Genomic DNA, 23586 nt, shown 5'->3' with positions numbered 1-23586 from the left:
ACACTGGGGTGGAGCAGCCTGGCACAGGGGAAGGTGTCCCTGCCATGGCAGGGGTGGAGCTGGATGGTTTTTAAGGTCCCTTCCAACCCAAACCATTCTGTGATTCCATATCTGGTAGTTAATCTATTCCTGAGTGGTCACAATTTTGCAAAAGTGACAAAGACTAACAGCAGACATTTTGCTTGGAATGTACCTGGCACTGCAATGGAAAAAAAGAAAATAATTTTCGGGACTATTATTTTTTCTATGATGACAACTCTCTAAAAAGACATTGACCAAAACTTCAGTGAAATACCCTGAGTTTTTAGAAACTAAAACACGCCAAGTTGCCTTTTTTTTTTTTTTTTAATTTTTTTCCTCTCCTTTTTTTTTTTTCACTGCTGGATCCAGTTCTTTTCTCTCCACCAGAGAGCGCCAGGATCCCCAGAGGAGCTGATGCTGGGACTTGCCAGGAGTGTGCGCTTCTCCCGGGCACTACAAACACCCGTGAGCCCCTCAGACAAATGCTTGAGGACATTGAGGACACTCGGACCAGCTGGCTTTGGGAGTGTGGGACATCAGAAAGGACTCGGGAAGTAGCAAAAGACATCTTCACGTTTTAGACTGAGAGCAGCAGCACAAAAAGGAATTTTGTAGGAAACCAACAGGATTCCTATATTCCTAATAATGCCTTCCTCCAGAGGAACAGTGAAAATGCTCCAGTTCAGCTGGACAGATAAGAAAATCCAAGGACCTGTGCATATATGGAGAGAGGGTTTCACCTTCAGTGTGATGGTGCAGTCTTTTGTTTCTGTCTCCTCCTTGATGCCTGTACACAGCATTAGAGGCACAGAATAGATTACAGGATCATCTCCATGAAACAAAGATTCTGTGTGATTCTCCCTCCCTCAAGCCTTGTAGTAAATATTTGGTTAAATACACCCAATTTCAGATCTCATTTTAGTATCTGTGAATCTCCTCCAGACTTAGAATTTGGTATTTTACAGGTTTTTTTCCTCATGCTTTTAAAAAATGTATTTACATGCCTTTACAGACCTCTGTCAAATTTCTCCTGAAACAAATAACCTCAATGTGAGCTAACAAGGCAAAGTTTTCTTCTTGTGCCATTTGGCTGCTCGGATGATTGATGAGTAAAGAAGCAGCAGCAGCAAATATTGCACAGCTGTGGTTGTCACACCTGGGGAAGCCCTCAGCATGTGCAGTCTTCAAAGATTGTTCCAAGAGCACCAAAACTTCCCCTGGTGCAAGGCTGTAGAAGAAATATTATTAAATATCTTTTGGGTAGGTTTTTTTTCCAATAAACTGTTTCATAGATTTTATAGGATAAATTAATGGATGACAAGAGTAATAAATGCAGTTTGGTAGCCAAAAAGGGTTAGAGGTGTCACACCCCAGGAGCACTCATTCATTAGGGAAGAAGGGAATAAGTGGGAACCAAAAAGAGCCATATCAATCACAAATGAGACCTTAAAATAGAGGCTGGTTTTTTTCTTGCTGTTTTTTTTGGCAGGGTCACAGCGTGCTCTCCTCTGTATCTTACACTCTCCTGCTGTTGTCACTGGACTTTCTCTGAGCTCTTCTTCTGCCTTGTAGTCCTTTGTTCCTTCAGCCATCTGCCTGCAGAGCCTGCAAACCCCAGCATGGTCTCTTCCTTCCAGCAGAAGCATCCCTGGATGTCAGAAATCCCAGCAGGTTTTTAACACCAGTGGAATTCACTGGAGAGATGCATGTGTCTGGGTGAGATCCCGAGCCCTCAACTATCAGCTCAAGCTGCTCACCACAACCAGGGCTCCGTGACACTGAAGAGCTGAATCCATCCCAGATCCTGGACTGACAAGACATTGATAAATTGTTAAAGGTTTATCAAAACTGCAGAGGCAATTTAAAGCAAATTCTTTGTCAGCAGAAACTGCCTTTCAGTGTACTCTTTCCACACGTGCAAAATGAAACTGAAATAAAAGTTGTGTGTGTTGCTTCATTACAGCCAACACCTTGAAAATTTTTATTGCTGGAGTATTTCAGGACTGGAAACAGAAATATTATCCCTGTTGGTCTAATAGTAAGGATGCTCCTGTGTTTGTATATGGAATGATAGATGGAACAACCCTATGAATGGAAAAGTCAACATTGCTGGATTTGTTTGCACACCAACTGTCTTAGAAGGGGACAGCTGGAATTGGAACAAAAATAACCACAAAAACAGGTGCAATGCTCGTGGCATTATCAGTCACTTTTAACAATTCTGATTTGTTTCTTGAGTTTTATGTCAAACACAGGCTTTTTGTTCTCTGGAGCATTTTCTGTGAACCATTCTAGCAGAGGTCAGTCTGTGCTGAAACTCTGATGGAGAGGACCGTGTGTCAGTATTAACTGGACGCAGGAAAAGCTGGAGTTGTTCTGATCTGAAAGAAGAAAGAGAGAGCCATATCTTTGGGGATTTAAGACTGTCAGTGGGTCAGAGAGCAGCTCTCCACCCTCTTTGCCTTTTCCACAGCTCCCCTAACACATGAGGGGCAGGGATACCCCACAGAGGGACAGACCACGAGCCGTTTGTCCCCATTTTCAAGGAGAGGCCCAAATCCTCCTGAGCTCAGAGTGCCCTTTTAAGCCCTGATCCAACCATTTTTGGCAGAGCTGCTCCTTCAGCTCTGCCCTGTGTTCCACCTGAGCCACTGCCCTGCTCCCTCTGAGAGGGCAGTGCATACACACAGTGACAAGTGCTGGGGTAAAAAGTGCAGGTGGGTGCTCGGCGCATCCTCTGCGCAAATCTGATCCTTCCCACTGGATTTGAGGTGTCCCACTGACACCATTTCTTGACACCCAGGCAGGGATTTGCATGAAACTTGTGGGACATTAATTCTGCACAAGGCAAAAGTGGCAAAAAACAGCAAATGTGGAGTCCAAGAGGTAAAGAAAACTGCCCTAAGTGTCCTCAAAGACAGGTCACACCTAGTGTGGAGACAGGAAAAGAGTAAACCCCATTCCCCAAAGATAAAAAGCTCATTCCCTGCTTTATGGGAATCCACACACTACATTTCCCACACAGAGGGTTTTGAAGAGGGACATTGATGCAGCAAAACTGCTTTGGAGAGTGCTGCAAAACCAGAAGCATTGCTGTGTCTTCTCAAACATCTGGCTCAGTCCGGTTTTAGATGGAGACACTTCCTCCCACAAATCACTGATTGCACACGAAGCAGGATTTGGGCTGCGCTCAAGTTTTTAAGAGATTGTCTGGAGCAGTTGGTTTTCCTGCATTTTCCAGTAAAAGGTTCAGGGAGGCATTTACTAAAACAAACAACCCCCCTCATTATTTTAGTAATGTACAAGTAGCACTTCCATCCAACCAACAGAACAAAAGATGCTCTCTTACAAACCCATTTCCTACGCTGCAGACACAATGGTTTGTACAATAACACCACCCTCTGCCAAGAGATCCCAGCAGAAGACACAGAGACTCAAAAGAAACAAAGTGTAAGTTTATTGGACGTCAACATTTCTTAGTCAAGATCTAAGTAAAGAAAACACACAGTAGAAAAAGTTGTACAAAGCAGCAATGGATTTACATTACATTAAAGAAAAAGTTGCCTTAAGCTATTAAGTCTCAGTCCTAAAAAAAGTAAAAACCCATCCTGGTGTATTGAACAGATACAGAATGTATAAGGTATACAGGATTATAAACCCAGAGTTGCTTGTCTTACTTCTATAATCCTTTAAAATGACAAGTGATTTTGTGTAACTAACCAGAAAACTCTCTAGAAAATATATTGGATAATTCCAATTTCTAGTAGGAAACTATTCCCCTGTACCCAAGCACTTAAAGTGATCCCATTTTCCTGCTTTTTAAAAGGGACACTGTCAAGAATAAGCCTTAAAATATGTACTTTATGTGTATTTTGCACTTAACGCTGAGAAAGAGGATTTGTTCTGGTTTTTCTGTACATATCTGAATTAAAGCTGCTGCTGCAATAGTGGGAAGCTTGTGTCTTTAAAAGTTAATGTGTATCACTGAGAGTCTGGAAAAGGAAAAAAAAAGGATTGGGTCCTTTATTCTGGAATAGTGAGAGGAAAAGCAACACGAAAAATCAGCTCAACCCACAGAATTCAGTTACATTTTTCAGACATCCTCGCAACAACTGAGGCTGCCACAATAGGATTTTCATGCCCAAGCAGCGTGTTATAACTTAATTTGTTTTTAAATTCTTCAATATTATTTATTAATATAAAGCATTTCTAATATAGGTATGTTCATTTTCTGTACCCAGCCTTTCTCTTGATAGTGTCCCTTTCCGTAGAGCAGTTACAGTACAGTTTTTCACAAGTCATTTTAAATAAACAAGAATCAATAACATTAAAAATACTATCAGGCTGTGTTCAGCAACAACAGAAAAAAAATATTTTAACACTGATTCAATAACAGCAACACTAAAAAAAAAAAAACCCCAACCAAAACAAACAGATAAAAAAAAAAAAATCCAACAAAAAACAACCCCCTAAGCTTGTTTTGATTTTTACCTAAATCTTCTGGTAGGAAAATGTAAACAATTTTATTGAACAGTATAGGCACATGCCAGATTACAGGCTCATGCCAGATATTTGCAGCCTCACTGTTAGGGCCAGGAAATTAGGCATAGTCTGTCCTTATCCCATGGGAGGAACTCCTTTTAACACTGGAAGCTTGGAACAGCGACAGAGAACACGCAGAGCTTTGGGGCAAACCCACGCGTCCCACTCGGGGAAAATGAACAACATCAGGCAAAAAAACCTCCTGGATGTTCCTGCCTCGCCTCCCACAGCTGTTTGGGGTCACAGATAATGCAACATCTCATTTCTGAAACAGCCCAGACAAACTCTGGGCTCACCCTCTCGCCAGGTTGTCTCCTCCATCACCTGCCACGGGGTGTTTCGCTCTCCCTCACCAACAACCCAAAACGAGAGACAGTTCTGTCACTGGTTCCTGTGTTTTGCTGCCATTGCTCACTTCCAAGGTTGGTCATGGTCCCAATTCAGCAAAGAAGTTGCACAGAACAATTAAAAAAAAAAAAAAAAAGACTGATCCTAATGGACTCAAGATAGGCTTAGAGGCTTTGCCAACACAGTGCCTGAAAGGAAAAAATAAAGTCCCAAACCAAAATACATTTCATGGCTCAACACTGCTCCCCTGAAATGCAACACTAGTTTCCACTCCCACTGAAGCAGGATAGTTCTCTGAGATTTATCTGATAGGTTATAAAAATAGCAAAAAAAGGACAGAATTATAGATTCTAATCTATATATTAAAACATCTGCACGTTCCTGTCACAAATTTTAGAAAAAAAAAAAAGCAAAACACTTTTTTATATTTAACAAGACCTCTAACTTTTTGTCACTTCAATACACAGCTATAAAATTAAACAAAATATGATGAAAACAGGCTTTTGCATCAATAAATTTGCCTTTTATTTTGGCTGTGGCCAAACTAGACACTCTTCAAAAGACCTTTATTTATAAACAAGCAACTAACATTTTTTCCCATAATTTAAATTTTAAGACATATATTAAAGTTATATAAGTGGAAGCATATTTATTCCATATCCTCCAAAATAAACACTTCTATCAAGGGCTTTTTAAGATACTGTATAAAAGCTAATAGAAAACCAGAACTGCTATATAAACATCTCATATTTAAATTTTAGAGATCCTGAATTCCTTTACTAAACAACAGGAACCAAATTAAAAAAAAAAAAATTAAAAAATCACACAGAACACGCTCAAAGTGGAAAACAAAACTTTAAAAACCCCCTCAAAACCAAAGCAACAGAAGAAAAACTTAGGAGGCTACTTAGACCAAAAATATTTTATGGATTCTTTATAACACCTAGTACACTAGGAAAAAGGTCAGGGTTTCTTCAAAGATGTTGCACAAGGTTTTGATTTAAAGTGTGCAGAATTTATCATCACAGCACAGAGCAGAATCCCAGCTGGAAGTGCCATGGCTGAGACCCAGCTGAGCTGGTTGCCACCTTCCTTCAGAAAGCACACTGAATTTTAAAAGGCTATAGCTCAACTTTCAGGCTGTTGTGCAGAGGAATCACTGGGGAAAACTTAGGAACCATTCTACAAAAACACGTTCATATTTTATACACACAGATTTTTTTTAACATATATAAAGGGTACTTAGCAAGGCTTTGTGTTTTTCTGATTTTTAAAACCAGGTTTAAGTGCAATAACCATTTTATTCTGAAATTGTTTCTGCTAAGAAAGAAATTTATAGTTTTATTAGGTGGAATAAAAAAGTCAGTAACTGGAAATGTCACTATTAAGAAAGTACCTTGTTTTAACTGCAATGCCACTGAAAGAGTTTAACTGATACTCAAGCAAATTAGCCTAATCATACTCAGCCACAGTTTGCCTGAAAGAGGACAAAAAAGAACAACATGTTACTTTCAGAGGTGTCTAGTAGCAATTTTAGATCATAAGAAAAATGAAGCTGAAGAGGCTTGAAATTAACATTGCAAATTTTTTTTGGTAGCTGAAAAAAATCAGGGGTCCATCCTGAGCTAATTCTTTCAAACTTCACTTAGAGGAAAAATAGTTAAATATCTGTTGGGAAAAAAAAAAAAAGGTGGCACGCTTGGCTTTCACTGAGAAAAATCCGGTGTGTGCCTAAGGGTGCCCATCCTCAGATTCTTAGGAGTTAACACTTGTGCTTGATTTTGCTGAATCTCAGCATCAGCTTGCAATTCTACCTTTTGAACTCGGGGTACTGAAAAAACAGTTACACACATGGTTGCACAGGGAATTCAAGCCTCACTCCTGCTCCCCCTGAAACTGGTGACCAAACTGCTGCTGGTGTCGGTGGACACAGCCTGAGCTCTGACTCAGCAGTGTGCAATTACAGCCCCCCTCTCTCAACCCTGCAGGGGGAAAGCTGGTCAGGATCATAAACACAGTTTGCATCATTTATGCTCACTCTAACCCACCACCCCTCCACTAAGTTAAAATTCTAGCAAAATAATTCTCACTGTTGGTTCACCTCCTACTTCTGGGTAAATATTTCCTTGACTTACAGAAAAAAATTGGACCCTTACAATAGCTCCTAGTAAATATGTGTGATCCTACTTATACCAGATGCTCCAGTTGCCATTTGAGGTAAAATAATGGAAGCACACAGAATATCTGCAGCCCATTATTACCACGATTTTCAACAAATTGGAAAACTGCAACACAGTCACACATGAGTAAAGCGGCAGAAAGAACTACTCTATATGCATTGTATCCATAAAATGCAGTGATTGTAGTGTGATTTTCTCCTCTGCTTTGAGCTGGATATGCACGCTTAATACAAATTTCAAATACATACTTCTTCATTTATACAGGTGTCTATATAAATATTTACATTTTTAGGTTTTGTTAAAACGTATCTTTGTACTTCATGGCTGAGCTTATTAACTTGTGTTTAGAAACACAACTCATCTCCTGTCCCTTAACGAGCTCTCTCTTGATGATTTAATAGTTATACATTCCTTTGTAGTCAAAATTACAAACAGTTGTACAAATAGTGGAAACAAAACTATGAAACTTGTCTGACATCCGTCCAACCTCAGTTCATGGTATAAACAGTACCACTTGCATTATGATGGCTGTTACACAATGACTTCAGCTACCCAGGTATCCATAGGAAATTAGTCTTTGGGACATTATATAAAGCAAAGTACCCCCTCTGTCAATTTTCCTCAGAAAGTTATAATTAAATGGCTGAAAGCAGGCTCGCTGCTACTTCTTATATAAAATCTTAATAATATTGCTGACTTTAGATTCTATTTTAATTTGCACAAGTTCCATACAACAACAAAACAATTCTATGTTCCCTTAAAATAGCAAACATTCGTATCCAATAGCATCAAGATTACTCAAACTTGAGGTTTATTTGTTATTGCTAAAGGTTTCTAAGACCTAAGTCAATACAGCAAGACACTCCATCCACTTCCTCCCAAACTGCCAGTGCATGGCAACCACTCACATGGAGCTTGTGTGTGTGGGTTTCTTTTTGAAAAACGAATTATGACATTGGTTACAGTATTTCACTACTATAAGCTCACAGTTAGAATCCAAATTGTGGTTTCTCTTTCATTGAATATGTAACTTTATATATAATACACACGCACACACCAACATCACGGGATGAAGATCCATGCATACAATCCAGATGCAATTGTATTTCAGTGTCAAATGAAATAAAATAAAATTTTATTCTGTTACTATTAGATCCCAGACCACAGTATTTTAAATTACTCTGCTTTCTACCTACCAACCACGTTATAGTTCTCCCTAATCTCCAAATCCAAGCAGCATCACAAATTCCAGATTTTCCACCATCATCCTCATTTTGATCCTCTGAAATTCGTGGCAGGCCTCTGAGATCCTGAGCACAGCCCCCCCAAACCAGCTCTGCAAGGGTTCTGTTAAAGCTAATTGTGTGTCTGTTCGTGGCTCCAGAGACTGAAAGCCGTCTTGAAAGTCCTGTGGCAGAGTTTGCACATGTACTGTCTCTTGAAGGTGATTGCCGAGAGCGGCGGGGCGTGGTAGAAGAGCGTGTCCGACTCCTGCGGCACGAACAGCTTCTCAGCGGTGCCGGAGCTTTCCGGCAAGCCCGTGGGGCTGTCGGGCTCCAAAGGCTGGATTTTGGGGAGTGGAGGTGGCGGGGGCAAGGGCGGGGGTGATGGGGAATTAGCTGGTGGACATATCTCAGGCTCCTTATTGGCGGACTCCTCTGCAGCCTGGGACATGTGAGACTGGAAGTGGCTCCAGAGGCGGAAATTCGTTCGGAAGGCCTTGTTGCACACGTGGCAGATGAAGGGCTTCACGGAGCACAGGAGCTCCTGGTGGCGCTCCAGCTGCTTGCGCAAGGTGAAAATCTTCCCGCACTTTTCACAGGGCCACAAACTGGGATCTTTCTTGGAGACTACATCCTTAGGTTCCCTGCTCGTTTCGGTGACCTCGTCCTCTATGTCATCTGCAGGCTCTTCTTTGATCTGGATTTTAAACTGCTTGGAAACGCTTAAGTCTTCAGGCAGGCACGAAGAGTCTTCAGAATCAAAATTGATTTGTTCTGACGAGTCACTGAACACGCCGTCCTCCTTTGCGGCAGCAAAATTGTTCATTTTATTGGATTCCGACTGCGGAGGCAGCCGTGACGAACTGGTGACTTCTCCGTTGTGATCCATGAGAGGCAAAGAGAAGTTCTCTGATGGAGCCATTGTGTTCTGATTGTGAACTTCAACCTGGTGACGCCAGATGCTGAAGGATGATTTGAAGGTGCGCATACACTCAAGGCAAGTCAGCTTCTTGTACTCACACTTGCTTTCATGCTCGTGCTTCAGCTCTGGAGAGGAAAACCTAAGGCTGCAGTAAGGACAGACAGTGGCGTTTCTACAGAGCCGCTCGTGGTTTCCCTGTTCAATGAGTGAGGAGAGCTTGGCATTGCAGAGACGGCACTGATAAACCTCCTTGTTTTCCACTGGGTTTTCAATATGAATGTGATCTTTCTGCTTAGGAACCTTATTCCCTCCGATGGGTTTCTCCCCAGGGTGCATTTTTATGTGCTGTTTGAACTGGGAGAGGAAACGATAAGCTTTCCCACAGTAGGTACAAATATAGGCTCCTTTGGTTCTCGACCTTAAATTCCTTTTGATGACTTGTTGTGCTTGGGAAGCCGACTGGCCCTGAAAGCTCTGCTTGCCACGTCTTAGTTTCACAATCAGAGCTTTTTTGATCTCTCTCTCCCTCACTATGTCAATCAGTTTTCTTTGGAATTTTTCATCCAAAAGGGCGTGTGAACTGGAAGCTGGTGAGGGATTCTTCACGATTCCATGTTGCGTCTGGCAGTGTGTCCACACTTTGAAATTGGTGTGGAATCTCTTGTGGCATATGTCACAAGCATAGGGCTTCTCTGGATTGTGATACATGTTAACATGGCGATGAAGACCTGCTGTTGATCTGAAAATTTTAAGGCAGTGTTTACATTTAAATTTTTTATTTGGTCTTGCTTCTTCCATCTCACTGTATTCATCTTTACTGACATCAGAATCAGGGAAATCGGCATCAAGGTGCGTGGGGCTCGAGCCTTCCTCAAAGTTCTCTTCTGAGCCAGGAGAACCTTGCTCATCCGCCTTCAGCTTCTTGAACGGTAGCCTCCTGTCATCCTGGAACCTCCTTTTGGCCGGAAGTCTGCTTGGTTCCTTACGGTCATCCTCAGTTTTAAAAGCAAAGTCTTTGTTTGCCGATGCTGCAGCATCACCCACTGTGACTCGTATGATTTCAGCAGGATCTGAGAGGGGACTGCTGGGCTCAGTTTTGATCCGCACCTCCGAGAGAGGGGAAGCGAGCTCCCGATCCGTTGACTGAGAGGCACTGAAAGACCTAAGGCGATGTGGGTGTATTACCTGCGGCTTCTCATCCAAGGCCGACTTCTCCGATGACTCTTTCGAGGATGACTTTTGGGATGCAACATTAAATGTCTTCTGGGAATCGTTAGTTCCCGGTGAGGAGCACGAGGATACCTGTGCAGGTTTTAGGTCAACAGAAGGTGAGTAAATAGGAACCTGGCTGTCCATGGACAGTGACCTTCGAAGGAGACTTTTTACAAGGGGCCCACTTCTGTCAATGCTTTGGTTTTCTGGGCCAGACCCACTAGATGGGATTACCAGCCCTAACTTGGAGTAGTAGAGCAAATTCCTGTCTTCCCCTTGACCATTTCCTTTTCCTGCCTCTCGCAACAAAAATGTGGATTCCGCTGCCCCACGCAGAGACAAGACTGGTGGACGTGGTCTTTTCAGTGACATCTCTGCAACTTTTCCTCTTAGAAGCTGAGCGCTGCTTCCTGGCTCGCCGCTTGCCATTTCTTTCTCTGCCAAAGACATCTGAGGCAGCACCATGTTCCTTTTCACTAAAGCACCTCTGCTCTGATCCTCCACAGTTCCAGAAGTTTCATGAACCTTTGTATAGCTCACAGGGCCTTCTTTCAGCCACTTCCTTTCAGTCAGTGATAAGCTGTGAAGGGTTTCAGTTGGTTTTGTTACCTGTGGTCTGCTGCTAGCTTTGACAGCCACAGAGGGTGAAGGTTTAGGAGCATGGCTTAAGTCGTGTTGTGTTTGATTTACGCTTTTTGCTTGTGCTTCAATTCTGTTCTGACAGACGATGACACTTCTCTTCTGAGAACTACTTTCATCTTCATCTTGGTAGAGTATTTTTTTCATAGGACACGAAGGAAAAGGAGCTTGAGGACTCTTGGAAACAATGTTTGTAAGAAAAGATATTCCAAGGCTGTAGCCCAGCTCCTGCACAGCTGCGAGGCTGCCTTTCTCAATGAACAAGGATGAAGAATAAATGTAGTTCAACACATTATCAAAAGCATCTGGCTCACAAAAGTCGAGCTGAAACACTGACTGAGACTCATTCTCCTTATTTGTGAACAGAGTCTGGAAATATTCACTGCTGGCAGCCAGAACATTCTTATGAGCTCGGAATTTCTGGTCTCCTACGATCAGCACAACGTCACACAGCTGTCCCTTGAGACGCTCCTCGTTCAGGGTGCTCAGGAGGGAAATGGCATGTGCTGGATTTATGTAATGCAAGAGCCCCTCCATGATTCTGATGTCCCTGAAAAAGAACAACAACAACAAAGCTGTAGGTTTCCTTATATGAACTGTTAGAGACAAAGTAAACACATCTCCTGTACTTTGTAAACTGGCTGAACCACCATCAAACAGCAATTAAAGAAACAGCTTGTGTGGAGGAAAGGTTTGGGACTGAAACACCACTGGTAGCTCCAAAAAAGCACAGGCATGGGAAAAACCAGCTTATCTGCCCACTTTCAAATAGCCTTCTAATTGCTAATCTTACACCAAGGATATTTCACCTAACTAACTGGGGGATGGATGGATGGATGGATGGATGAATGGATGGATGGATGGATGGGCTGTGTTCTCTTCCTGTAATACACCTCTCCACAGGGAGGAACAGTTCAATCATTTCACTCTTGATCATCTCTTTCTCTGCTTCAGCTTTATAAAGATCTATCTTGACAAGTGGATTGATAAACTCTGGACTCTTGGATCAGGTATATAAAGCTTAGTTATAGCGACTCACCTTTCTGAGGCTAAGCAACCCTGACAGTCTCCTGCTGACCAGACAAATTAAGGGGGTTTTGTTGTCACTTTTAATAGGATGATGGAAAGGGCATTAATATTGGAAAGGGAGAAGGAAACAGCATTATTGTCTGTAATCTAAATTAATAATGTTTACTTGTGCTTAATAAGTGCTGTTAATATCTACTGCTAACTGTGTGTGTCACCTAAGACTGCACTGGCAGGACCTGGTTTCTGGGAAATGTCAGTTTTCACCAAAGTATCCCAGCATTGCTTTGCTCAGGATGAAAAGCAACCAGAGAACTGAAATGCCTGTTTCATTCATTAGCATTAGAGCACTTTGTGCCCACAACCCGTATATCTGAGGAACAGTTACCCTTGGCTGCATCCAAGAGTACCATAAGGACAAATTAAGCTGCAGTGCAGAAATCTCCACGATCCATGTACTTCAAAACACAGCCCATTCCATACTTGGTATGTCTTGATAACTCAATGTACTGCTCCTGATGAGAGCTTAACAAAACAAGATAACCAGGTTTCAAGTTAAACAAAGAAATTCAATGGCAGGAGTTGCAATTTATTTATCTGTGCACAAGAACACACATAGAGAAATCAACAATATTAAATTCTCTTATTTTTTTCATGGACACTCTCTACAGTACCTCCATGGTGGTTGTAAAACAAGTCAATGATGTGTCTGTCAAAAGCAATTCTCTTACTTTTACAGCTGATCTGAGAAACTACTTTTTACTACATGATATATGCAACTACAACAAAAAGGTTTCACTGTTCATCAGCTAACAAGCAAAACTGTAAAGTTTATCAAAATAAAAAAACAGTACTGAGAAGCTACAACCCCATGGCTAACAAAAGAGGATGGTAAATCTTAAAACTAAGGGGTATAAATAAATGATCAAAGTGTAAATTGGTATTATTGAGAAATGACTTAAAGGATGCTGCATGCAGTATCTCAGGGCACTGAACATATCAAGGACTGAGCTACCACTTCTACACCTAAAAATACCAAATGAGTTCATAGTGACATGGCAACAGCAAAACCAGGATGCTGTTCCCTCACCAGATCAGTCTTTACTGAGTATTTCAGTGCCTTGCAGTGTCATTTCATAAACACTAATTTATCCTTAATTCACCTTAGATAGCTATAATGCATAATTCCCCCACACCTCCATCTATAAAAAGCAGTGCAGTCAATCTCAATTTGAGAAAGCAATCTGGTTTGCTTTGCTTTCTGTGTTTTACTGAAGAATACTGGGAGGATGGAGGTGGGCGTGTGAGGATGGTGGTTCATTACCCTCCTCCTTTGTGGATGCCACTGCAATTTAAAGTGGCAGAGTGTGGCTGGCCCTAATCCAGTTTCATGGCCTGAGCATCCATTAACACTTACAGAGTTGCAAGTGCTCCAGGAGGGCATCTTTCCCTTCATCTGGAAGCGAGTCTGCTAACTCAAGTGATTCCTCTGGGATGCAAGTTGCAGAAGGTAAATGGAGGCAGCAGATGAACAGAGCTTAGGAAACTTTAACTGTGGTGTAGAGACACCCAACAGAAGCTGCTGCATCCCCACACTTCAAGGACATGGTGGAAATAGAGTGTATTAGTCAAATGTTTTGAAATATTTTAAGATCTTTCATTTTAATCTGCTTTGCCCTTGTGTTTTTAAGCTGGCAGAATAAACACCATGTAATTACGATGTGTCCCTCTGCCCACGGAACCCAGCAGTGCAGTGTAACCAGTAGAGAGTGGTGTAAAATCAGCAGGACTAAAGCAGAATCCAGCAGTCACCCATCCTTCTGGCCACAGTTTCCTTCTTCATTCCTACAACAACTTCAATTCATCACATGAAACACCGCAGACATAAACATCCCTGCTGTCACTTTAACAGTAACCAAGGCCGCAACGTACACAAATGGCAAAGGACCAAATCAATCCTCCAAAGGCAGCTTTAATCCTGGTATTTCCTAATTCAAGGGCTTGACTTTCAGCTTAATAGCCTCTAGACACAACAGGCAGAAATTAAACAAACAATAGCAAGAAACACACCAGAACTGTTTCGCAGAGCCATTTGAACACGTTTACCCGAATCATGTGAAAGCCTGGAATATTTAGAAGTAGGGAAAAAAAAAATCAACCCAAAGAATACCCGAGTCAAGAGTACAAAGTGTTAAAATTTCACTACATGAATACCTTTCTATAACAAAGTTGATCCAAGTCATCCCTGCTCTCTTGTGTTCATTTTACCTGCACACTGCAGGTCACTCCTCCTTCAGCTGTGCCAGTACAAATATTTGCAGGCCTGCATGACGTAGCAGAACAGACAATAAATAAACACCCAACATTATTTCTTTTCAAATGCTAGTCGATTTTTATAGTGAACCACATTGGGAACTATTGCACTGGCATAGCTGAAGAGGCAGCAATAGGAACAGCCACAGGAGACAGGAACTGGCTCCCCAAAGCCAGTGCTTGGCTGCCTGTGCCTAGCCCCACACAAAAGCTTGTGCAGATACACAACTCTGGCAGTCTCCTGTAACACCAGATTTGGTTCCAGGTGTTTGACTATTCCTGCTTCTCAGCTGTAGATTGTTTTGTGATTAGCTATCTAAGATCTTTCCTCCAGATAATCTGCTTTTATTCTCTCTCACCCTTTTTTTCCCAGCCACCTTCACTACTGACTGGAAACAAAGCTTTCTTCTTTTCTTCCATGATGTTCAGGTGACATCATGGAAACAGCAGGAGCACATCAGGAAATCTCCCACAGTCTGGTGCAGGTGCTTCATGCCACAGCAGCTGCTGGTCCTCAGGAGGAACAGTGACTAAGTTTAGACTGCAGACCCAGAAAGGGCCAGTGCAGCAGGAACCTTCAGGAGGCCAAGAAGAGATTTTAGTGTCAGCCTTCACAGAATCACAGGATGGGTCAGGCTGGAAAGAACCACAGTGGGTCAGCTGGTCCAACCTCCCTGCTCCAGCAGGGCCATCCCAGAGCACACAGCACAGGACTGTGTCCAGATGAATCTGGAACATCTCTAGAGAGGGAGACTCCACACCCTCTCTGGACAATCTGATCCAGTGCTCAGTCACTGCACAGGGAAGAAGTTCTTCCTCATGTTCAGGTGGAAGTTCCTGGGCATCAGTTCTGCCCATTCCCTCTTGTCCTGTTTCTGGGCACCACGGAGCAGAGCCTGGTCCACCCTCTTGCCACTCCCCCTTTAGATATTTACACACATTAATGGGGTCCCCTCTCAGTCATCCCTTCTCCAGGTTGAACAGTCCCAGCTCCCTGAGCCTTTCCTTGTAAGAGAGATGTTCCAGTCCTCTAATTCCCTCCTTCAACAGCCCTCCACTGATCTCAGAAAACTAGATTTCGAAAGCCTAAGTACCATATTTGGTATAACATTGGTTTTATTTTATGTTTTGAACAAGGACAGAAAAAGATGCCTCTACTATTTTAAAATAACTTTTGTAAAATAAAAGGAGTCTCAGGAAAGCTCTTCACAAGGGAAGGGTGAAAAAGCTTAATCTTAGGCCCAACAGTTTCTTATCTTCCACAGCAACCTCCCTTTGAAGTGGTAGCTCCTTTCGTCTGTCCCTTTCCTCCTTCCTTTCCTCTGTTCCTTGCTCTCACATCTCCTCACAGCCCTGTGCTGCTCTCCCCTTCCTTTCACCAGCTCTGCTGCCCATTTGAGCTCCCAGCAAGTTGATTCAACTCCTTAAAATTAAGCAGGGAACAAACAAACAAACAAAATCATTCCAGATTTTTAGACCTGTTTGCTATTTTCTAGGATAGGCAGCTTACTCAGCTAACTGAGAGGTCAGATGAGCATCAGGATTCCAGCAAGAAGAGCCATGCACCTGCCCATTCTTTGTCAGGAAGTTGCTCCATCAGCTTCCTCCATCTGAAATTTCACCTTGAGAAATAACAGAGCCACCGACTTTATAGCTGAAACATCCCAGACAGAATCAGGCAGATATTTATGTGTGGTTTCAGTGTAACAGCTGCGCCCTCAAACACATGAGCAACTAAGAGATGTTGGTGTTGCCTGCTGAATTCCACAGCAAGGAAATCACTGTCAGCTGAAGCTCCGTTAACAGCGTGCTGGGGGGGCAGTGGCAAAGATGATGTTCTGAAACCCTCCCTGAGATGCAATATTGCAGCAAGGAGGTGCCAGGGCTGCGAGGAAGTGCAGGTGGAAGCAGAAAATATGAGGATGGAGGAGGAAACACACAGAAGAGACAGACACTGAACACGGTTTCAACAGGTGAAACACACAAGAAGCATAGCAGGGACAAACCCACTAAAGAAAGCAAAGAAATGTGGATTATAAGATTCAGCCTGGGGCATCCCCTGGAAAATGCAGCAATGTTGCATTCATTTGACAGCTTTGCTGAGATCTGATGGCTCTGACAATTCTGGTGCTGTTTCAGACACCAGAAGAGTAGAAAGTTCCCCCACTTGTCTATCACAAGTCCAGATGAAAAAGGAACCTACACTGCTTAAGCTTCTACCCAAGGACCCTATGCTGGATTTTATGATTTGAATTTGACAACAGTTTATAAAATGTCTCTTCTCCCATCAACAGCCTTTGCAACATAGATACTCTCCCACAGCACATACAGATTTGCACATCTCCCTGTATACTCCCAAAACCTGGAGGTAAAAGCTGCAAGCCCACATAGCAATATTGTGTTTCTAGAATCTTTTTCGACTGAAATATTTATTTATTTATTTATTTATCTCTTGCTGCAAGTTTTGGGGCTCTGTCTTCCTGGATTTAATGAAATGAGATCTCACTGCTATTGCTGTTTTCCACTGCAGACAGCACTGTGAACTCTCCATGAGGAGAGAACAAACGTTTCTCATTTCCAGTAGGTCAGCAGCACAGAGAGACTCACTGGTATGAAGACAAGCGTAAAATCAGATAAATAACATGCTTGCTAGTGTGTGAAATCGATGGACTAATTTCTACCTATTTATCCTCCACACATACAAAAGCAGAATTTAGCGAGAGAAAAAGAAGAAATTTTGTAATCCTAGATTTACAGGATGGTTTGGGAAGGGACCTTAAGGACCATCCAGTTCTAACCCCCCTGCCACGGGCAGAGACCAGGTTGCTCAGAGCCCCATCCAACCTGGCCTTGAACTTCCAGAGATGGGGCAATCTGTGCCAGTGCCTCACCACCCTCACAGTTAAGATTTTCTTCTTCTAATACCTAATCTAAACCTACTTTCAGTTCGAATATTCTGCAGTCTATTTTGCCCTACGCTCTAGACAGATAATTAGCAGTTAACTTGACACAGACATGAGACTGACTCAGAAATTAGAGGCTACTTTTCACATTCAGATCATACCCTCAAGTTTCACGCTCTGACACTTAAAATAGCTCCCCCTGACGTGCAGCAAACTACAGAATGTCAGAGTACAAAGCTCCTCTTGTCATTCCCATTCTTGTTTACAACCCAGCAGCAGCTCAGGGTGCAATTTCATCTCGCTCCCAGAGCAGTCCAAGGGAGCAGCCCGTGTCTCCTCCTCCCCCTCCGAGGAAGGGCTGCCTGTGTCAGAGCAGGGAGCGGATCCAGCGACAGGATGGAAAGGACAGGGCAGGGAAATGCTGGCTGGGGACTCTCAAAGTTCTTCCTGAAACGTTTAGTGAAGATTAAATCACATCAAACACAATTTGATGTTTGTCCTGGCCTCCACGACTCGACTAAAAGGTGTGTAACTCAGCCTCCAAATTGCTGTAAACTAAATAAAAATATTAAAAAGTTTAAAAACACCTTTCCCTAGGAGTTCTTCATCTTTCACTCCCTTGGAATGTTTGTTTTTTAATGCAAAATACAAAGCAAAGTTTGTTTTGTAATGTTACAAACAAACTCTCTGATGGGACAAGTCCGAAAGGCTTGATGGCCATCAAATTTAAACACCTACAGAAATCTCATCCCCAGAAATATTTGTCATTTTTTTGGTAAGAGATGCATGAAATTTGAAGAATTGTAGACCAAATGTGTACACTTCTACTATTTCTACACGTTGATTTTATTGTTTTACTGTCAATGCTGAGATGTACTTATCAAATGGAATAATATTGTCATCTGCTTTACTAGATGAGGCACATTAACTGGCCTAATTCACGTTAAAAAGTTGTATACATACAGCTTTTAATTTTGCTAGTGTAGTAAAAATGACAAGCCCGAATTGTGATCATATTTCTATTATTATATTGGTGCTTTTTACAGGCACAGTGTCACACATCCCTCCCTGTAAGGCACTATTCTATCAACAGAATGGTGTTTGCACTAAGGTTTCTTTAAGAAAATGAGACATGAGGGGGAAAGGTCATACATTTAACCTGAAAAATGCAGAATATAAAAGCTGAGCCTGAAAAATTCTGAGTGAGAAAGTTATGATTCAGGGAATGCAGGTACCTTCCTCCCAGGGAAGGGATGTCATTCAGCCATCACTGATTCTGGCCAAGATACTGGGGAAGATGACACAGGAAAGAAAACAGCAATTTTACCTGAGTTTTACCTTAAGAGATTTACAAGCTCATGAACAGCATGTAGAAGATTTTCAGTTTACTCCAGTCCACAAGCAACTGAAGGTAGGCTATGTCTTACATAGTTTAAAAAAATAATTTAAAAATCCAGCTCTATGAACAAGAGCGCTGTATTTTCTTTACTCCTCAGAAGTATTTATGAGAATTGAGATGGTCATATTTTTATTGGGATTCCAGGAAATTTGGCCCTTAACCTCAACAGCTGAAGGACTGCACTCAGAGTTATGTCTTGGTACAGAATAAGCAAATTCCTTTTGGTTATGACAGACTGAGTGTGGCAGTGATTAGAAATCCCTGTAATTCTGCTGCTTTTCCTTCCATGGCTCTTAATTTAGATTAAAGGGGGCTTTGTGAGGCATATTTACTGTCCATGTACTCTGTTTTATAGAAGGGCTCTGAAGATACTCACTAATGTGTCCAGAGCAGAATGTGAGGGGGTGGAGGAGACACTCACCGTGCCCTGTGTCAGAACTGTCCCAGCAGTAACCACAACTTGTCAGAGGTTGATGAGAATGAATTGCAACCTAAATGTTACTCACACTGTTCACTACTGATAAACCTTGGATAAGGAGATTAATGCTCCCAGACAGAAAAGGGAAAAATATTTCTTCCTTTCCCAAAGAATGCAATTTAGTTGTATACTAATCACTAGCAAAGGAAAAGTTTTGTGGCATTTAAAACATTATTTGGGCAAAGGTTTTTTTCATGTCTTTTCACCACAGAGTGTGTGGAGAGAATTTGCACAAGAAGGATGTGGTGTTTCACTGCATCTCAGAGGGAAAACCCCTCAACAATCAAGACCAGGGGATTTTAAAACTTGTATCTGTGATGGGCAGTAAGACTGATGAACTGATGGGGGTGAGGATGGAAGGAGCTTAGGAAGATTGAAGACTCGTCCAACACTTTCTTTCCTTGTTCATAAAATATGCCTGAACTGGTCCAGAACAGCAAAATACAGAAAGTAGTCAATAAGAAAAGGCAACAAATTTCTTTTTATTTCACTGCTGATTGAAAGAAAATCTAAGAGAACCGATGTGTTTAACATTATCAGTAGGGAAAAAAATGGAAACACTGCAGTACAAAGACTAATATTAAACTACAACAAATCTGTGGAAAGGACCCCCCCTGCACAGAACACCAGTTTTAAAGCAGGGCATAGTGCAGTCCTTCCATGACTTCGCTGCTTCTGAAGACTTTTGTTGCTCTGCGAGGATCTCAGATCACGACACGAGGCAGATTTCAAAATGAAGGCACGCAGTTGCTCAAAAGTTTAATGAGAGCTGAAATTGTTGCAACTGCAGCATGTGACTCAGAGCAGCGCCCCTCCCAGCGCAGAACAAACCTTGAGCTGATTACAGCCCAACTTCCTCTCCCCTCCGAGGCCACCCTTGGTCACACACTGAAGTTATCATCATTTTGCAGATAAAGCCAATTTCAAAACCCTGAGAGCTACAGAGGGCTGGTTTTTAAAAGTAACTGCTTCACATCCTGAAGTTGAAAACAAAACAGCTAAGAAAGCTCCAGGCTTTCTGTGAAGCTGTCCTTTTAAATCCAAAGGTTGATCTACCCCTAACTAATATTGAGGACAGTGTGATCAGCCAGATGATCAGAGCACATAATTCTCTGTGTGCAAGTATTCTCTAGCATCACACACAAAAACCCCCACGAGCTCAGAAAACCTAATTTCTCAGTAATATCTGGCTTCTACTGATCCAGGGGGATCTCAGTGTGAGATGGACGTGGCAAAGTATCACCCTGGCACTTGGAACCTACACAGGGGGAACAGGAGGCACAAAAGTTCACATTTATCACTGAATGCACAGCACAAAAAGGACTTTGGGAACTTCTTAAAAGCTGCTGCCTGCTTTATATTCCATAAGAATGCTACGGTGTTCTAAAGGATGAGGTGCCTTGAACATTGAAGCAGATTCAGGGGAGCTCACAAGTGGTGAAATCCCCAAGGAATCCTGGTCTGGCTCTGCGGCTGAAAACTCCAGAGGTTCTAATTTGTGACACCTCGCTGCAAGCCCCTACTGAGAGCATGGAAATGACAGCTCTTGAAATGGTCACAGTTCAGTCAGGATGGCTGGACTTTCCACAGGTAAACAAAATATTCTTAAGAAATTACAACTCTACAGCATATGGGTGAGACACATCAGAGAGAAGGGGATGTCGGATCCCCTCCACCCTAGAGATGGCCACATAATTTGGGGTTTTTTGCTAACAAGGTTTATAGAAACAGTTGCTTAAATTTGCTCCAAATTCCCCTCAAGAGGATCAGCGTAACGCTGGTGGAAAATTTTAGTCAGAGCACTTTGTCAGTCTGAGCAGAGTCAGAACAGAAGACTAGACCTACACATAAAACGGTACTAGATTTACCTGCAGTGTGCATTTACTACTCCTGATTTATTATCAAAAAGACTTCCTGTACAAAAATACATTTAAAAAATCTAGTTTTACTAGATTCATTAATTTATCTAAGGATAAAATATTAATTTTAATTTAACTACAAGATATTCTGTGTATTCACAAAAAGCTCTGTGATTGTGTAATTCATCACAATCTCTTCTTGGATGTACAGCCTACCTACCTCTTACTTCCACTGGGAGTCCAACTACCAAAAAAAAAAAAAAGGAAGAGCTACTAAAGCAATTGCTATTTAATTATTAAGATGAGCTTACTCAGTACACACACATTCCACAATTATTTCCTGTCTAATATTAACTCCTTGAAGTTTTTCTTCTGTTTATTTACACGAGCCTCATCCAATCTGAACATAAGATCAGCTTGGATTTTACAGAGGATTATAGCAAAGTTCTTTCTGACAGCTGTGACCAGGTAAAACACCTCCCACAACTTTCTGCACAGCCCACCACTGAGGATTTCCCCACCTGGATGCGAAATGTGCTTCATCCTGCTGATGAATAATCCAGCCCAAGAGTGCTCGGAGCAGCAAAGCCACACTTTGTTTAAAGAACCACAGAACGGGTCAGGCTGGAAGGGACCACAGTGGGTCATCTGCTCCCACCTCCCTGCTCCAGCAGGGTCATCCCAGAGCACATGGCACAGGATTGTGTCCAGATGGTTCTGGAATACTTCCAGCGAGGGAGACTCCACAATCTCTCTGGACAATCTGTCCAGTGCTCGGTCACTGCCCAGGAAAGTTCTTATGCTGAGGTGGAATGTCTGTGCATCGGCTCCCGGCCATTGCCACTGCACCGAGCCCGGTCCATCCTCGGACACCTCCCCTTTCTGCACTGACAGACACCGATGAGCTTTGGTACCTGCCTGCACTTACACGCGGGGACCTCGCTGGGGGGAGATGAAACGCGCTCTCCCTTCCACACACACCGGGGAGGAGCCGCGCCACCGAGCCACGGCCCTGCCGGCGCCTCTCTGCTTCCAGAGCTCGGATGGCAGCGGGGCAAGAGCCCGCAGCCGCCGGCGGAGGGGCAAGCGCCGCACCGCCGGTCCCTCACCCCGCTCGGGCGGCCGGTCCTCGTCACCAGCGGTGCCTGGTATCCCTCACGCCACCGGTCCCTCACGCCCTGCGGCGGCCGGACCCTCGCGGCCCTCACGCCCCGCTGCAGCGGGTAACGGGCTCCTGAGGCGCCGCAGCCCCGACAAGCCGGAGGACGGCGCGCCTCTTCCCGCTCCCGATCCGCCTCTCCCCGCCTTCCTGCCATCCATCCATCCACCCATCCATCCATCCATCCATCCATCCATCCATCCATCCATCCATCCATCCATCCATCCATCCATCCATCCATCCTTCCATCCTTCCATCGCTGCCGGCCGCGCTCATGCGCCCTGAGCGCTTCCCCCGCGCCTCCCCCTCGGGGCCCGGGCCCGGGCGGGGCGGGCGATGTGGCGGCGGCGGCCGCGGGCACCTCCCGCCCGCTCCGGGCGCCTGCGCCGCGCCCCGCCAAGGACGGGGGGAAGAGTTTCGTAACCGGGGCGCATGCGCGCGGGAGCCGCATCCCCGCTCGGTGGAGGAAAGGGGGGGGAAGGAGGAAAGAGGGAAAAAAAAAAAAAAGAGAGAAAAAAAAAAAAAAAACCACCTCAGAGTTACGTCAGGAAAAGACGGATTTGTGCGCGGGGAGACCCGCGCGGCGCGGGCAGCCCCCGGGACGGGCGCGACACGCGGGCGCTACTCACCCTGTCCGCCGCCCCCCCCTGCTCGCCCCCCTCGGCGCCTCCGCTCAGGGCTCAGCCCGCGCTGCCGCCGCCGCCGCCGTGATTCCATCCATCTTGAATTTGACGTCATCCCACAACCGAGGGATGAGGTCATCGCGGGGAGCGCTCGTCACGTGCGCGGCGCCGCGATTGGCCGGGCCGGGGGGGAGCGGGGGGCGAGGGGGCGGCGCGGCGGGGGGGGGAGGATGGGGGGGGCACGGCGGGGGGAACGGGGCAACGGAGCGGGGACGGCAGCGGGGATCCCCCGACCGAGGCACAGCCCGCCCGCTCGGCCGCCTTCCAGCGCGGGCAGCACCGCCCGCAGCGCCCCGGCCGCCGCCCTCAGCCCGCCCCGCCGCGGGGAAACTGAGGCAGCCGCCTCAGTGAGGGTGGGGGGGGTGGCGCGGCAGCGCGGGGGACACACACGGGAGGACACACACACGGAGGGACGGGTCGGTGTGGCGGGGGACAGAAGGGTTCGGGAGGTGCCGCTGTGGTAACCCGCAGCCGCCATCCCCCCCCCCCCCCCCGGCCTGTGTGCTGCGGGTGTGAGGGGAACCCGCGTGCAGTTAGTGCGCGATTCACCGGCATTTGTAATTGTTTCGTCGTGAGGTTTTGTTGTGGTGATTGTTATTGTTGTTATTGGGGTTTTTTTAGGTGTAGGGTTAAGGCCCGGTGTGGTCTGTGAAGAAGCACCGTGCTTAGAGCCACTCGC

The 23586-nt window shown here is 44.3% G+C and overlaps 1 protein-coding gene across 2 annotated transcripts; it reads right to left on the bottom strand.

Moving 5' to 3' along the window:
• Nucleotides 1–3461: 3461 nt before the first annotated feature.
• Nucleotides 3462–23038, bottom strand: ZBTB21 (zinc finger and BTB domain containing 21). 2 transcript variants are annotated; one of them, XM_038144914.1, is made up of 2 exons: nt 22854–23038; nt 3462–11637 (listed from the first exon to the last, which is right to left on the bottom strand). In XM_038144914.1, exon 2 carries the CDS (start codon nt 11622–11624, stop codon nt 8448–8450), a length of 3177 nt encoding a protein of 1058 aa, XP_038000842.1. In that variant the 5' UTR covers nt 11625–11637; nt 22854–23038; the 3' UTR covers nt 3462–8447. The 2 variants fall into 2 exon arrangements, with proteins under 2 accessions (XP_038000842.1, XP_038000832.1); XM_038144904.1 differs by lacking the exon at nt 22854–23038 and adding an exon at nt 21587–21672.
• Between the last annotated feature and the right edge of the window lie 548 nt (nt 23039–23586).

Source organism: Motacilla alba, chromosome 1, assembly GCF_015832195.1.
Source record: "Motacilla alba alba isolate MOTALB_02 chromosome 1, Motacilla_alba_V1.0_pri, whole genome shotgun sequence".
Taxonomy (NCBI): Eukaryota; Metazoa; Chordata; class Aves; order Passeriformes; family Motacillidae; genus Motacilla; species Motacilla alba.
Note: the sequence above shows the minus strand (reverse complement) of the source record. Positions and strands in the feature narration are given on the sequence as shown.